Below are 17,273 nucleotides of genomic sequence, written 5' to 3'. Positions count from 1 at the left end.
ACCAGACTGGTTTTAGCTGACAGAAAGGCTTCAGTAACTCAGATAACCTCTTTACAACACATCCAACCTGGAGGCGGATGTCACTAGCCGGTTGACATTGAGCTGAAAGCTGATACCTACCCAGTATTAGTAAGGTGTTCCTAATAAAGTGCTCGGTGAGTGTATGTCCATTATGAAGGATACATACTGTAAGCATATGTTCTGAAACAATGTTCATATGATATCTTATAAAAACGGATGCACCCTTGAATCGTTACTACCATTTGATTTGTACTATACCTACACATGGCCAGCTGCATAACCTGTGGTAAAACAACTAGTTAAGGTTAGGTTTAGGGTTAAGATCATTGTTAAGGTTAGACAACTAAAACTAAAGTTTTGGTCATGGTTAAAAAAGAAAAACTTGGGGCGTCCTGTGTTTGTGACATTCATGGACAGGGTATCAAGGCACACCCGAGGTCTGGAGATTGTCTGGTTCAGCAACATTAGGGTGGCCCCTCTGCTGTTTGCAGATGATGTCATCCTTCTGTTGTGCGCTTTAATATACTTCACTGTACGTAGGGTTAGAGTTAGTAGTAGCAGGTACTTTGTTCCAGGAGAAGGGACTGATTATGCTATTGGTTTCTTCCAAGCATGAGCAGACTGTTTTCATTTCAGGCATTGTGAGATATATAGTACATATCTTAAGGGGAAACAACAAAAAAGGAAACCTCTCCTAATGTTCTCCATTCATTAGTTCAAAATCTCTCTCTCTTTCAAATATTTTTTATTGAGCCAAAGAATCTTATACATACAGTATATTATTGTAATTAGTTCAAATTCAGTTGTTTTTAACTTAAGTAATCAAAATGTTATGCACATAACTTTTTGTGTCATAAGTCAAGATTTATCCTCTATGGAATGAGCCAAGTTTGCTGCCAAGTCTATAGCATTAGTTTGTGACTTAAAGAACTGTACAGAAGTTTATCGGGGTTTACTTCTCAGAGGAATATCTGAGACTATAACTATCAGACAAGAAAGTTATAAATCAGATTCTTGGCTCTCAGAATAATGGTTACAACCCAAAACATAAGCAAATATTTTCCATCTTGGTAATGCTTCTGTTTATCTAAAATATTGTTCTTTTTCATTTTTGATTTTCTTCCTTTGAGCTGGTTCCTTGCTTCTGCTTTATGATACACTTTGTTTTGTTTGTCCTTTAGGGCACGATACTTTGTATGAGCACTGTCCTTTTTGTTGCATGCTAAAGAAAGTTTGTCTTGTTCCATGGTTCAAGTTTAAGTATTCAATTACTTAACTGTTGATATCATGTACAAATAACCATATTTGACAGGATAAATGTACAAAATAGACACACCTACCCATATCAATCATGTATTTACATTTCTGCTTGTCTATTTAGAGGCCATGTGCTTAATCTCAAGCTTTTGGCTAAAAGGCAACTAAAATGGAACCAGTGCAACACAAAACACAAACGGACGTTTCACGCATGTTGCATATGTGCTGCTGGTGCGACATGACCGGTATACGCTTTATGTGGTAAGTATGAGTGACACTAGGGAGCCAATAAGGAGAGGCTAAGACCGAGACAGCATGTTCATATCTTTTTACTTGACTTGTGTTGCCGAGTTTAAAAGAAGGTTACATTTCTAAATGTGGACTTGGGGCAGCCAGAGAGTAATGCATTGCAGTAGTCGATTCTGGAGGAGATAGGGTTAAGGTTAGTGTAAAGAGTATAGAGTATAGAGGAGGAAATGATTCATCCTTCAGATATTTTGGTGGTGGGTGTGAGCCGCAAAGAATGAGCAAGTGAATTCCGATTATTACAGTTTGAGTATCTGCCAATACAGAGTACAGAGCCGATATTTTTGTAATTAACTGAAGTGATTATTTTTCAGCACCACACGTTGTAAAGTAAAGCTCAAATCAAATTAATTAAATACATTTATAAATGGCTGGGAAATTGACTGAACAACCTGTAGCCGATATGATACCTCAAATTCAACCAGATGGGCTGATTCTGATACTCGATATCGGATTGGTACAGCCCTAATTAGTCCTGTAGGTCTTTCATCATTATGCTAGCAGTTGTCCACTGACATGTAAACACAATGTTTCATGAAGGGAGTGAGCTAAAAGACAAGAGTCCAGAGTTGTCCAAAGTATAACGATTTAAGCTTTTACAAAATGTTTTTGTAAAGAAACTGACAAAGGGCGTCACATTGAGATAAAAAGTAATGAGAAAATGGTCAGACAGAGCTGGACACTCACAAGAGATGTTTATGTGTTTACTATCAACAACCTTTGATAAAAACATGCACTTGCAAGCTGCACAAAAAAAAGTTTTTTTTAGCTGAAAAGATCATCATCTAAATCTTATTTAGACCTTTGATCTTCCAAGGGCATGCTTTTTATTTATGGGGAGTATAAAAAAATAGCAGAGGACAGGAAAGGTGATCAAAAAAAGGGAGCTACAGTTAAGAAGGTTGTCAAGGGCCCCCAGGGGCAAACTCAGGGGCACATGAGTTATTCAACACACTCCAAAACAAGTCTGGAAGCCATTTGTTCAATATCAGGCAAAAGAATATCTAGTCAAGAGCTGAAAAAAAAATTCAGCTGACGAGTAACTAATTCATAGTTTTCTCTGAAAACTTGATATGCAAATACACTTCTGAAATCCAGGCAGTTCACTTTGGCCAGTTGATGAGATGACCCACAATCCATACAGTGTTTTTCATCCAGGATTTAACCAAGAGCCAACCTGCTTCAAAAGAAATCTGTCTACACTGGAGTACTGAACCCTGTGCTGGATTACTGGCAAGCAAAAACCAGGAAGTCTCCGAGTGCACTTCTGAAGTGATGACCCCAGTACAGAGGGAATGTTTTCCTGTTTTGCACAGAGCTGGAGAACAGGCTTCAAGGTGATGACATGAATTATTTTTTTTATTTTTTTTGAGGCCAGCCCTTGAGCAGTGGCACTGAACAGCTTTGGACATCACAGTTGCACACAAACTTTTCAAGGCCCTCTTAGAATCAATCAACAGGTTGTTCTTTGTTGACAATGAAACAGTGGAGATGATGATTTGTACTCTCATATTCAGAAAGAAATGTTGACCAGGCTTCTGGATGGACAGAGGTAGTAGAAATAAAATTTCATTTGATTTTATAAAACTCAAACAATATGCCACATACTATATAAGAGAAACTTTTACTGCTTTCCATGACAGGCTCCTTCCATTTATTATTTTGATAAAATTATCATCTCAAGGAAATTCAAAATTTAAACTGAAGTTTGTTGAACTTTTTCTCTTTATCTCACTTTTTCAGTTTTCAGGTGGACCTTGTTATGACTTGGATCATTTTGGTTACCATTCTGTATGAGCTTCTCAGTGTAGAGTGCAGAGTGCTGGTTATTCTTATAAATTAATACAATTCAGAGATGTCCTGTTTCTCATATTATGATATCAAAAGGTTGGGTGGCATTTTTGTAACTCAAAACCTTAACCAAAGTTGAAATTTTGTCTGTTGATGTTTTTCCTTGTTTGCTCAAAATAAATGTTTAAGACAATCGTTTACCATCTGTTCCTTGAACAGTACTACAGCTTTAATAAAACCATGAATTTATTGAATTTATTTATTGAATGTTATAGCATTAACTTTAAAATGTTGTTAGTGAATTTAAGAGTAAATATGTCCATGCAATATTGTGGGAAAAACAAATCCTCTTGAAAACTAAACATGCCTTCTATCAGATGTAGAGAGAAAAACAAAAACTTAAAAAAAATGGCAAAGCCCAGAAGGCATCCATTTCTCAGAATCACCCAGATATCCCAGTGTGCCTTTCCATAAATTAAATTACTACCTTCTGATACAACAGTGAACAGCAGCTACTAATGAATGAACCAATGAATAGTTTCAATTTGTATCTAATTTGCAGATGGAGAGTATGTACTCTTTGCAATCGTAACAGTAAATACATTTTTTTTTTTTAGCTTAAACAATGTAGGCCCAGTAACAATAGAGTATCAATTAGCTAGCTAACCTGGATAACAAGCCCCCCCACCCCCACCCCACCCCAAGTTGATTGTTGATCAATAGCTTATGGTTAAGAAATCAAACCATTCAGTGTCAGTCCACCTAAAATTGAAAGTGTTAACAATTATTATTCTTCCATTTTCAGTTCAGTAGTTACTCTTCAGCTTAACTGTTCCTCAATGACTATTCAACATGAAATTACTCAATAATTGATCTATTATTTCTGGGGCACCTAAACAATGGGACATCTTGGAAAACCAAGGCGATGACAGTAAATGCAGCTAAATGTTTTCCTCCCTTCCTATGGTCATTATAATTCTGATGCTCTGAAAATCTGGTTTTTAGATGAGATAGTGTCATGTTTATACACAAGATAGACAACTTGCAATATATATTCAATATTTAGAAAAAAAACTTGACTGCACGTTGCCTTTGTTGGGCAGGATATGACAACCATGATCATGAGGTGCCATCCCTCCAACACATTTACATTACACCTAAAGTCCAGAGGGTCTGTGTTCATAATCCTGTCTGACCTTCATCTTGGGGGAAACGCTCCTTGTCCGGGCCCCGTTTAGGCGCAACATTACAAAATAAATACAGATAGAACCTTCTTGTGGAGAACAAGTCTGGATGTCTGTACATTTAGGTGTCGGTTGTATCTTCTATCTGGGTTGAGAACATTTCATATCACCCAAGCTTAATAGTAACAGAGAGTCTATGGTGATTTCTGTTAATTGTTGTTGCAATAGCGCTCCCTTGTGTCTAACCCTGAGTCACATCACATCCAGCGTCCTGTTAGCTGAAGACACCAAGCACTGCTGTGGGTCATAACAATGTGAGCTCGAGCCAAACCACATACTGTAGCACACTGTACATATACTTGGAGTGTATATTCACACCAAAGAGGTCAAATTGTCCCCTTCCTTCTCCCTCCCTCTAAGTATTTTCCAACCTGACTCAAGGTTTTCCATTGACACTGTTGGCTGACGTGGCGTTCCTGTTGCGGCCCAGCCAGGAGGACAGGAGGTTGCGGGGCCTCGGTGGCCGGGCGGGGGTCTGTGCCAAGCGGACCATGCGTGGTGAACGCCACACCTTGATGGTGGAATCGTCGCTGGCAGAGAGCAGCAGCTCCTGGTCAGCGGGGCTGAAGGCCACCGAGTTGACCACGTCGTCGTGTGCCAGACGTGCTAGGCAGATGTTGTAGTGGCGGTCCCAGATGTAGCCATGCTTGTCCTCCGCTCCACTAAAGCAGGAAATAAGTTAGTTAGTTATTCACTTTGACATCATTTCAAACTTATCAAAGCATTCTCCGTCTTCAGTCTTTGTTATTCGCTGTCTTTCTGAGGTCCAAATCTGATCTTTGCTTTGTGTTGTGCCTTACAGTGCCTCTCAGCTGTTCTGCTTTCATAAAACAGTGTTAACACACCATTGTAACAAATTGTAACACAAATATTCAATAAATATTGTATTTTTTATCAATGGATAATTAAATATTATTCTTCCACAAAGCAATATTCAACAAATACAGTTCTTGAACGGTAGCTAAACAAAATGGTTGCTAAGCTTCACTAAAGTACTGGTGTGAGTAGTGATTTTCCAGTGAGCACATTAATATTTAAATGAAGTATTATGCAGTCACAGGTCTGTATTTATGCAGTATTTTGCAATGGCTTCAAACCTGACTCAGAAACCTGATAACTATTGCATCTCACATTGTCTTATTTGGTATTTATGTATAGTGAAGTGGAATATACACACTTCTTTTTTTTAAGGTTAAAAAGGGATAATTCCTACATCCTAACAAGCAAGTTCAGTTGTTTTGAGTCATTTGGAATGCACTGTATTTATCCTTTTCGTTGAGCCTCTCTGCTCTGTCAATAAGCAGCCTTGGAAACTCCCTACCACTCTCAAACAATACTATCAGGCTGGGTAATCAATGCAAGCTACAAGGAAAGTACTCTAAATTTTGGCTTTTGACTAATCTGCCAGCCTCTTCTGCGGATAACTGATGGCTCATTTTTATTCTAAAATTATTTTTGACTGGTAAAATTGGGTTGGTTCATTTTGGAATGTATCAGCTAATGTGGCCAGTGGATGAAAAAGTTAGCTTTCTGCTCTGAATACATTTACATGTTGTAGTTTCTTCATGACCATGTCCACCATACATAGGAGACATCATGTCAGTGTCTCACATTAATTTTTTGTTTCTAGTTTTGTCTTTTTTTTGGTGAAACTAACAACTAACAATTGGTCCCAGGTGTAGAAAATGTTTCACAACCCCTGAATGAAACCTCACCTTTAATAATGCAAATGTAAAATACTTCATGTCTATGAGAAAAATACAATAGTTTCGGAAAAGTGACTTAGTGCAGGACACTGACGATCAGTAACCCACCTGGCAACAAAGTCTCTGCTGACGTCTAGGAAGATAAAGAAGCACTCGTCGTTGGGTGTGAAGGCTCGATGGGCGCGCAGGCTCCTTCTCTCTTCCCTCAGGCTCTTCAGGTCGATGACATGCAGGTCGATCTCCTCAGCAATGGGGGGCGGGGACATGGGGTCAGAGATCACGCATCCTGCTGGCCAAGCCCGGCTGTTCACATAAAGGTACCTGATGAATGAATGGCAAGGAGTAAAGTTAGAGTCATACAGGTGTACAGAAATCTGAAAAACTGATAAATGGTGTTGCATTAGCACCTAGCACTGCAAGTGGATATCCTACATTTTTTACTGAGCCAGTATCAAGGTCTAATTTTTAGATGTTCTTTTTTTGGCTGGACCGCAACAGCGGGGCCAGCCCTATAAACGTGAATGTCTGTCACTCACTGACTGACTGACTGAGTGATGAAGTTACACCATTGGTCGGCCGTGGCACGTGGCACACCCATACACGGTCCAGCCATATACTAGGTTTTGACCTAGTCTTGTTTGTTATGCTGTTGTTTGCTACATTAAAAGATACTGTATTCATTATCATCTGCCTCCTCAGCCACTCACCTATGGTCTGGAGAAAGGCCCATACCGATGATGTGACCGTGGATGTCAATCACATGGTCCAACGAATCAAAGAACTCCTCTGAACTCCGCTCCTCCCCGAGGACAGGCCCACATGTGGTCATCTGGTCAGGCATGATCCGCTTAATACCTGGAGAGCAGAAAGAGAGGATACCGCATGAGAGGAGATGTCTGACATCCTTGAGTGGAATTCTTCTGGTACAAAATTTCAGAAATGAATGGATTCATTGCTTTGGCTGTATTGCAGCAGTGTGGAAGCCACTGTACCTATCTGGTGAGGGGAGTAAGTAAGGCTGCCAGTGGTGAAGAGCAGGTAAGTCTTGTCCTCTCCCTCCCCGGGGGCAGAGGAGCCGATGAGGCTGGGGTCGGGGGCCTTCGTGTGGGCTCTGCCCATCATCCGGGCTACCTTGGCCTCAATCTCCAGCTCCTGGGCCCCGACACTCTGACGACCCTGGCGGCAGAGGGAAGCAGAGACAGGGTGAGGAAGTACAAGATCAAGTGTTCAGGAGAAAAATGGAATAAAATGCCTGAGGAGTTATACCTTCAGTTCATGATTGCAATCCACTTCAGTCTATTTCATATACTGCATGGACATAGGGGCGGCTTTATCAGCAGTTGAATTATGTCAAGCTTTATTGCTCACCTGTATAACATGCTCCAGACCTGAGACGGTGGGCTGGGGGAGGCGAGAAGTGGAGAGGCCATGTAGCCTCATTTCCTTCTGACGCTCCTCATCCTGCTCTTCCTCCTCTTCTTCCTCACTGTCAGTGGTACCCAGGTCAAAGAGAAGGGGCTGGTGCTGCTGTCCCCCCTGGCTTTGGGCCTGGGCCTGGGCCCGGGCCTGCGACTGAGCCTCATAGTCCAGCAGCAAGTCTGGGTTGTCATGACGCCTACAGTGGGCCACCATCACTGTGCGGATGGTACTGGCATTGATGTTCTGGATCTTGAAAAGGCGCTTGACAACATTTACATTCTCTGATTCAATATCCTAGAGGAGAAACGAAGAAGAGGAGAAAGGATATGCTGGTGAATGTGGAAATTAATGTGACTGAATAATGTTTTTGAATTTTATTTTAACCATTATTCATTCAAGGAAAGCAACACCCTGCTTCACATTCACACACTCACACCTGGGAGCTGCGCAAACATTGAATCACATATACATTTTTGTAAAGAAATTTAACATATAAATAATTGTAGACTGAAAAGTGTGGTCTTCCTTTGAATGTGCTATCTAGCCAATTCCCATCAGATCAAAAAGGCTGACTTACAAGAGCCTTTTAAGTCAGTAATTGAGAAATCTAACAAACCTAATTGTGTTGCCTGAGTTAATTATTTCAATTCGAAAGTCAATGCAGAAGTTCTATATAGAAACATTTCAGATTTTAAGTTGACATTGGCAAAACTGTAAGCTAAAAATGCCAAGATACAAACTCTGCAAGCAGCAACTGTCTTACAAACAAACATCTTTAAGACTTATATGCAAGTAAAATAAGTTAGTACGTAAAACTCTATTTATATATTATAGCATCTTTCTCAACTGTGTTTACAAAGTCCTTCACAATGTGATAATAGAAAAATTTAAAACAGTAAAATACGTAAGCATGGATAGCTAGACACGTACACACAGTATAATAGTAAAACAAGGACAAGAATAAAGTACAAGAAATACAACATCAGGCACAGCCCCAGGCAAGAGAATAAAATCAGTCTTAAGGTGCTTATGTGCTTGAGGAAAGTAAACAGTAAACAAAGCATTGCAATAGTCCAGGTGTGATGACACAAGAGCATAATTTTCTCTGTGTCTTGAAAAGATAGAGCAGGCCCCATTTTTTTCCAAAATAGACCCAAATCCTTAGATGTAGACTTAACATTGAATGCCAATGGACCAAGAAATTTCTGCATTTTCCGAGAAATATTTTTATGGGCAAGGACTTCAGTTTTGTCAGAGTTCAGTTGGAAGACACTGAGAATCTGCTGAAATCATTACTGTACGTTTAACAGAATGATAAAGTTGAGTGTCACCAGCATAACAATGAAAATAAATATTAAACTGATGTATTGTTCCCTAAACGGTTGCATAGTGAGAACAATATAGGTCCAAGAATGGATCCCTGAGGCACCCCATACGTAATCAAGGAAAATGATGAACACAGGTAAGAAGAAAATTAGTCAAGAGCAGTCCCAGGTATAACAACCCAATGCCTAAGCCTGTTTATCAAAACACCATGATCAGCTGTGTCAAAGGCAGCACTAAGATCCAGCAGCACCATAATGGAGTATACACCAGAATCAGCATGCAATAAAATGTCAGTTGTAACTCTTACAAGAGCAGTTTCTGTACTATGTTACTGTTTGCTGCCTGCCTGTAAGAGTTCCTTCCTTGCTTTTTCAAGAATTTTGGAAACAAAGGGCAGTTTGGAAATTGGGTCTGTAGTTAATGTAGAGCGATGACTCAAGGTTAGGTTTTTTAAGAAGAGGCTGGACACTAGCCAGCTTGAAATAGGGTCCATACATGAGAGGGGGGCATAATCTTAGATTGATGTGGGAGAACTGAGGCATGCTCTTCAGATCTCTAAAAACAGAAGAGAACTTTGCAGCAGATTTATCATTAAAGATACAAGAGCAAATGGTGCACTTTCGGTTAACAACAGATGTTTGGAAAACAGTATAAAAAATGACACGTGTGATATGACACATTAATATCCTCCCAACAGAGAGAGTTTAGACTTAAACCCATAGTAAAAATTAAATCAAGGGTGTGGCCATGGTTATGGGTGGGGCCAGAGAGAGAGAGGGTAGGCTAGGCTATTTAGGTTAGGTAGGACTGTTATGTCTTTTTCGTCTTTCCAACATGCTATTTTGTGTCTTGTGCTTTGTTTTTGCTTTTTTGTGTTTTATTTTGCTGCATGCTGTGTTACAGCTGTGCTGGATTGTTGATTCATTAGATCTAGTTAGGCTCATTCTCTGTAAATTACTTTGAGACATGCTTGTGATCAAAGGTTATAAATGAACTTGAACTTAGAGGCATTTTGAGGAGTAGAGGCATTTTGAGGACAAGCACAACATAAGGTAAAAATTCTTTCAATTCTGTTAAAAAAACAACCATTTGGTCTTAGAGGGTAATAAACTATAGAAATTATCAACAGTGACAGCACAACAGTTGAGGTGATTCTTAAAAACCACCGCATGGCCCCCACATCAACCACTAAGCCTTGGGATATTTAACAAATTTATTTAATGAACACAGGTTCAGGGAGCAAGCTGCAGTCCCCAGGCCTTGATGATTATAGACAGCGGCGGCACATACATTTTGTATAAAGCAAAACACAAACAGCAGGAAAAAAATAATAATAGCATTTAAATATGATATTGTTTTTCTATTGAAACTGGGGAATGAGGAAAGCAATGGTGGCATGTGATAGAAAGAATTGAAAGACCCCATGAAGAAAACAAGCATGAAATTCGTGATGAGCCGAGACCAGCTTGGCATTTGGGGAAACCAGTATGCATGAAAAAAAAGGTAGTGCTTAATTAATTCACTCTGGATCTCTGGTGTGGTGAACCTATGCTTTACCAACCGAGCTAAAATCAAAGTGATGCAGCAACCAGGCTCATAGTGTCCCACAATGGCACATAAGCAGTAAAGTTTTTTGAAAATGTTGGGACCGACCAACCAGACACAGTGACTTAAAGGAGCACTTCACCATTTTTTAACCTTATCTCCATATATTGGTCCTCACTAACACATGCTATGAGACGGCACCATGGCTGTCTACTCCCTCTGTGTCTCGGAGACGGGCTGTAAAATTCCGATGATGTCATCGGCGGAGATTTCCAAATCGTAGAAACTACAACCGCTCTCTTCCTGGTCACAGTCGGACTGCCTGCCGCCTGAGGCGGAGACGAGAATCCAGGAAGAGAGCGGCTGTAGTTTCTACAAATTGGAAAGTGATTTTTGGGACTTCCCACAGCCCGTCTCCGAGACACAGAGCGAGTAGACAGACATAGTGCCGTCTCATAGCATGTATTAGTGAGGACCAATATATGGAGATATGGTTAAAAAATGGCGAAGTGTTCCTTTAAACTAGCTGCTGGTCACCGCTAAAAATGTCACATTTAAGTTGTTCTGAGATGTTCCTAACCATAATGTACTCCAATGAAATGATGTAGGCCAAAAGAAATTCCTCCTGTAAGTGCTCAATCTGCATTTGAGAACGTAACACTTGATTGAAGTTTGCGGTGCTGCATTGGGTCTCACCTGGAAGGCTTTATTGAGCCAGAGCACAGAGCAGGACGTCATGTTGCCTATCCAATGCAGGTTCCCAGAGATCAAGTGGGTCTCATTCAGCCAGCAGCCAAACACGTCATAGGGCTTGTTCCTTACCCGCGACAAGAGCGTGTAATTGTCTGTAGTGTGGCATGGTACAGGGAGGGTGGGAGAGATGGAAACACACACATAGAGATGAAACACAAATACACACACAAACAAACACTTTGTTGAACATTTACAGTAGGTTTAAATAATTATTTTTACACCTGTTCAAGAATGCTACACTGACATCACACAGGTGGATACTAGCATGGCTGACTCAACCTCAGTCTGTGCTGGTGACCAAAACTTACACCGCACTATTAAGTACTCCTTTTGTGGAATTCTTGATGTCACACTTAGTGCAGCATGTGTTGTGAAATGTGCTTTTATAAATGAGAAGTAAGAACAACAAAGCAAAGCAGTGATATAACTGTTATTACGATGGTCTAATGTGGGTGTCTCTGAGCCACATGTACATGATGTTTTTCCATGTATCTCATTCTCATGCATATCACCTTATTCATCAGTCTCCACACACAACTGTATCACACATCACTTACTTTGTATTCAACAAATCATATGATAATGTGCCAAACTGGAATATTCAAGAATATGAAATGCTTAGTTGTTCTTCGCTGTATTATCATGTTGATAAAGCTGATCAAATAAAACATATTAATGGTATTGTTGTGGGAATAAACTTGAATCCCTTAAATATTAATAATGATAGAGCGAGATTCTAAGATAAGATTTCTGCGAATGTAAGGCAATGTAAGGCATCCCACACTGCATGAAAAAGAATTTCAATAGAAAACAAACAATGATTTTGTGATTGTATATTAAAGCTAGATGGATGCACCATTTTTAATAAGCCTGCTTGTATTTCCTTCTTGTGGTGTTTTATTTTGTTGGTTTTGTTACAGTTTAATTCATAGAGGCACACATACCATCATGTTCATCAAATCTTAACATTTAACACTTGACTGAAAAAAATACAACCACTGATAATGTAACAATTTGGAAAAATATTTCCTATTTAATCTAATACCACGTGAGTCAAAATCCAGATAACTCACCGATTTAATCACATTATGAGGGAAATACAGTCAGGGAGACAGAAAAGGGAAGAGAGCGTACAGAGAAGTTAAACCTGTATGTATGAGTGTGTGAGCAAGCGTGTACATGCGGTGTTTCCGGTGTTACAACTCCCCAACTGTCCACATATCATGATATAAATCTTCAACTGAGAGCCATTCTTAAACTGCAACACCTACTGGAACCTTGGATTGGCCCAGGACGCGAACCTGCATCTCAGATCCAAGTCAAGTTTATTTGTCTAGCCCTTAATCACTGTTAAAGTCTCAAAGGGCTTCACAACGCCCACATTATGAAAACAATTAATGAAAACGACACCGCCCAACCTTAACCACTCAACTGATAACAAGGAAAAACTCCCATGAAAACCAAAAACTCCCGTGAAAACCGGAATAACATCATCTTAAAACAATCTATCTAAAAAACATTTTTTAAATTACAGGTAACATGAGAGCTCTTGTGTGCTTATGTGGTTCCTACCCAGGCTGATGACGGCGATTTCCCCAGAGCAGGAGTGGTGCGGGCCCAGGTAGACACCGGACACTAGCAGCAGGCTGTCGTCTGCATTGAACTGAGAGAACTGGGTGTAGCCCCAGTTGAACTGCCGCATGCTGGAGCTGTGCACCAAGGAGATAGTACCATCCGGCCGCTCCGTGTCCCACAGCTGATCGCCACAGGCCAGCAGACAGAGGGGTGGAGAGGAGTGAGTGATAAGGGGGATGATAGTTGTTTGTGACTGAGCATACATGGATTCAGACGAAACAATGATTTGAAAACTACCTGACAACCAACAAATAAATAATAAATAAGTTTGGCTCAGTGGAATCTGTCAAAATACACCATGAAGGGTCAGAGGATTTTATTACAACACTACAGTGGCTGACTTCCCTAATTAGGCTAGTTCCCTCTCCTCTGACTGAAGGTGTGCTAATTAGTGTGGCTGTAATGAAAACCTGCAGATTCTTGGTCCTCCACAGCACATGGTTGAAAACCACTTCCCTGGGCGAGTTAATCCCTACCTTGACAGTGCAGTCTTTGGAGCAGGAGGAGAAACGGTGACCCCTGTGGGAGAAAGCCAGGTGGAGGACTTGGTCATGGTGCTCTCTCAAGGTCTGAACCTCCACACAGGGGATACAGTCAAACAGACGCTTGAACTCCCTACACCATGACACGGCCGCTGCACAAAGACAGATTGGGAGTCATTATTGCATCAATGTTGAACTTGGCCTAGACATCTATAGACAAAGCAGTTAAGCAGTGTGACAATGTGGTTTTCTTGCAATAAATAATTGTATAACATATTACTGAATTTCTGATTTGAAATGGCTATGAATTCCTCAGTGAAATAAATGACTGAGATGTGCACCTGGGTGGCGGGGTACGGAGCGGGGGATGCGGTAGTAGCTGTAGAACAGCTCCCTCCACAGGAACTCATCTCTGGACACAGCCAGCCACTGTCTGCAGGTCAGACCAGCTCTCAACACCGCATCATGGGGTAGACGCAGGAAGATCTCCAACACCAGGCTGTCCGGCAGAGCTCGGCAACACTCCATTCTAACATCCTGGTCAGCATGCACACCAACAGTTAGGTGGATATAGTGCTATGTCAAAGCCAATTTAAAGTAACTGCAGCACTGTAGGAAAGATACTTCAAATGAGATAAGAGCTAGAGCAACACCACATTCCTTGCCACAGATGTTGGTCATTAAATGTTACATTTAAGATATTGCATACAGAGAAAACACACTCCAGCTCAAGAAACATTGTATGACATAGAAGAAAATCTATGACTAAGATCCTGACGTGCATGAATTATGTCAGTATCTAATATCTTTCTGGCCCTGTGCATCCATAAATAACCTGACACCCCACTCCTAATGGGTCTAATTTGAGACTGACAGCTGAGAGTTTCAGGACTGGTGTGTTACAGTGAATGGCTGCACCACTGCAGTCATGTACAGCCTGGTCACTCTGGGCTCCCCGTCCTGCTGGCAGCTTAGAAAGATATGCATCCTGATGTCATTGTGCATGCCACTGCATCCACAACTACACATTAGCCGAATAACGCTATATAAAGTAGATACACGCGCTTAATTCTATCTGGCTGGAGAACATCTCAATAGCAGTGTAAAGGCGTTAGCTGACTAACCAGCCGCTGTGGGAAACGTCTTGTGAAAACTTCTCTTTCTGTTGAAGGCAGTAGGCTACAGTCACTGACAAAGCCACATTGGCATGGCATTTTCTGACTTTCAAACTAACACACAGCAACAACAACCATATCGAGCTGTTACGTTAACTGTCATTTTAAAAGGTTCTACTCTAGCCAAATGTATACACTGATTGCTTGTTGAGTCTAACGTCGTGTAAACATGACAAAATATGACAATTTCGTCGTTGTGCGTTAAACTCCCATTGTGTTTAACTACACTACCAGCACAACCTCTGACCCGCCTACTGACCTATCTGGCAAAAACATAAGTAACGACAACTGGCTGTTAGCTAACGATAAGCTAGTTAATTAGCTAGTCGCTGCAAGCTAGGTGACAGCTTGGCTAGCTAGTGATGTCTAGCAAGCTAAGCTAACTTGTTAGTAAGCTAGCTAACTGACATTCGTCTCCAACTTTGACATTTGACGACACTTCATCCTGACAACTACTTTTCTTAATGCTTTTAATTGCTTTAGTTAATCAGCTTTGCTAGGCAGAAACCTGTTAACATAAAATGTGACCAACCTGCTAGATCAAAGTATGTTGGAGAGAAAATCAGACGGCTAGCTAGCGTTATGGGCTAGCCACCGAAAAATGACAACAATCCTCCCCCAACAGTGAAGCGACCAGACCCTACAAGCAGATGCCAGGAACATCGCTCAAGGCCAACTCAATCAATGTGATATGCTCTCATAACCCTGCTCATAAGTTTTGCAGATAGTATTTTTTTTTTCTCATTATGACAAGATCTTTTCTTGTTATTATAAGAAAGGGATCTTGAAATATCAATATATTTTCTAATTATTATGAGACCTTTTCTCCTGATTATGATTAAATGATCACAAGGTTGAAGTTACTTATTTGTAGCTTTTTATTCCTGAGTTAGAGGGGAAACCTCAATCCGTTTAACCCCCATAACTACTTAAGAGCAGTAGTCGATTTGAGGAGGGATGCCAGGGGATGCCATCGTCCTTGAAATAAAAATTGTCAAAAACCATCCCCCTTGTAACACTGCCATCCCCCTTTCATCCTTCTTTATGGCACAAAGATATCATTTAATCAAGAAATGTGTACGCCACTTATTATTGATATTTAAACATTTTAGAGAATATAGCACATCTGGAGTTTTCAGCAAATCCGAGGGCGGGGGGTCACACGCACCTGCATTGATACGGATGCATTTTTTTTTGGTTGATGGCACAACAAAACCTGCAACGTGGCTATGACACCTTGAGGATATTATTTTGGCTATTATAAATGGGCTGATGGGCAGGTAGGTCTGCGGGACTTCTTCAAAAAGAAGAAAACTACAGGTGTGAGAAACGTCAGGAGTCATACTGATTATTTTCTATAATTTAGCCTATACTTTTTGAAGCGGGGACAGATTAGATAGCTAGATGATATATTAACACCAAAATTGTATTAATGACCACAAAAAAACCCATTAGGCCATACATTAGGCTACATTTCATCCTCAACTGGATGTTTCCAGGCAACAAAATGAACGGGAAGTCAAGATTAACCTAGTTTGAATTTTGTTGTTCAAGTGGCAGGTAGTCACCGTCAAAGGGAGGAAGCCCTTTGTGTGGTTCTCAGGAAAGCCAAAATCAAATTTGACTAAGGATCATGGGACTTAGAGCACAAAGGCGTGTACTCTAGTATGTGCTGAATTTTGTGCAGTGGCTCATAATATGATTTCTGCTTTGGGTGGTAATCTATGCTGGTAAAGGAAACTTTACTAACTTTACTCATAGTAAGGAGAAAAGATCTCATAATAACTGGGAAAAAAAATCTCAATATTATGAGATCTTTTTCTCATGATAAGGAGAAAATAACTCATTATTTTGAAAGAAAGACCTTGTTGGTGCTGGTTACACTGATTGATTTGATTGCAAAGTGATTTTGGTGAAAAAACACAAAGTTCAAAAATGCTAGCCTAGCATCTCTAATTGAATGCTCAATTATTTAAAAAAAAATCTCCAATGCATTATCTCCTTACTTACAATCTCATTTCAACTCTCATCTTAACATTGAAATGAAAGACATTATACAGCCTATCTGTGTGTGAAAAGTTTAATGCTGAGAATTAATTATTATTTTGTTAATCAATTTGTTCTTCAAGTAAATAAAAAAATGACAAATATATACATCATAGTCTTCCACACTGATTGATCATTTCATTTTTTTTTCATCTATTACTGAATTTATATAAATAATATGTTAAGGACCCTTGCTTAGGCAATACCTCACTGTGTTTTAATGCTTATAGTTGCATTAAAATGAATTGAAGATGCAAAAGAAAAGAACAGTTTAAAGAATCACTAATAGTAACAGTAATACTAGGCTATATTTCCTGGACCGACATGGTGAGTCTCAGCTCATCCACTGATATCTGGAGGCGGGTCTCCCTGTCGCTGGCTTGTGTCAGTGCATCTTTACATCGTTACATCATAACACTGACTACATGGAAACAGCTGGACTAACCCCTAAAAAAAACCTTTAAGTGGAACTATGCTGTGACTGATATTCTCTGGTAAGTAGCCTAACAGTATTAAAACATTTTTTGCATACAAGTTTGTATAGCAAGTTTTTAAACAGGTTATGTA

At 40.1% G+C, this 17,273-nt stretch overlaps 1 protein-coding gene across 1 annotated transcript; it reads right to left on the bottom strand.

Moving 5' to 3' along the window:
* Positions 1–936: 936 nt before the first annotated feature.
* Positions 937–15,249, bottom strand: fbxw5 (F-box and WD repeat domain containing 5). Its single transcript, XM_071522345.1, has 10 exons — positions 15,193–15,249; positions 13,827–14,022; positions 13,480–13,637; positions 12,941–13,124; positions 11,312–11,460; positions 7,694–8,038; positions 7,318–7,501; positions 7,033–7,180; positions 6,434–6,646; positions 937–5,281 (listed from the first exon to the last, which is right to left on the bottom strand). The coding sequence occupies exons 2-10, from the start codon at positions 14,011–14,013 to the stop codon at positions 4,996–4,998; spliced, it is 1,854 nt and encodes a 617-aa protein (XP_071378446.1). The 5' UTR covers positions 14,014–14,022; positions 15,193–15,249; the 3' UTR covers positions 937–4,995.
* Between the last annotated feature and the right edge of the window lie 2,024 nt (positions 15,250–17,273).

This window comes from Centroberyx affinis, unplaced genomic scaffold, assembly GCF_046629955.1.
Source record: "Centroberyx affinis isolate AG114_WGS23_722 - 3 ecotype Tasmania unplaced genomic scaffold, CSIRO-AGI_Caff_v1 ptg000977l_1, whole genome shotgun sequence".
NCBI lineage: Eukaryota > Metazoa > Chordata > Actinopteri > Beryciformes > Berycidae > Centroberyx > Centroberyx affinis.
Note: the sequence above shows the minus strand (reverse complement) of the source record. Positions and strands in the feature narration are given on the sequence as shown.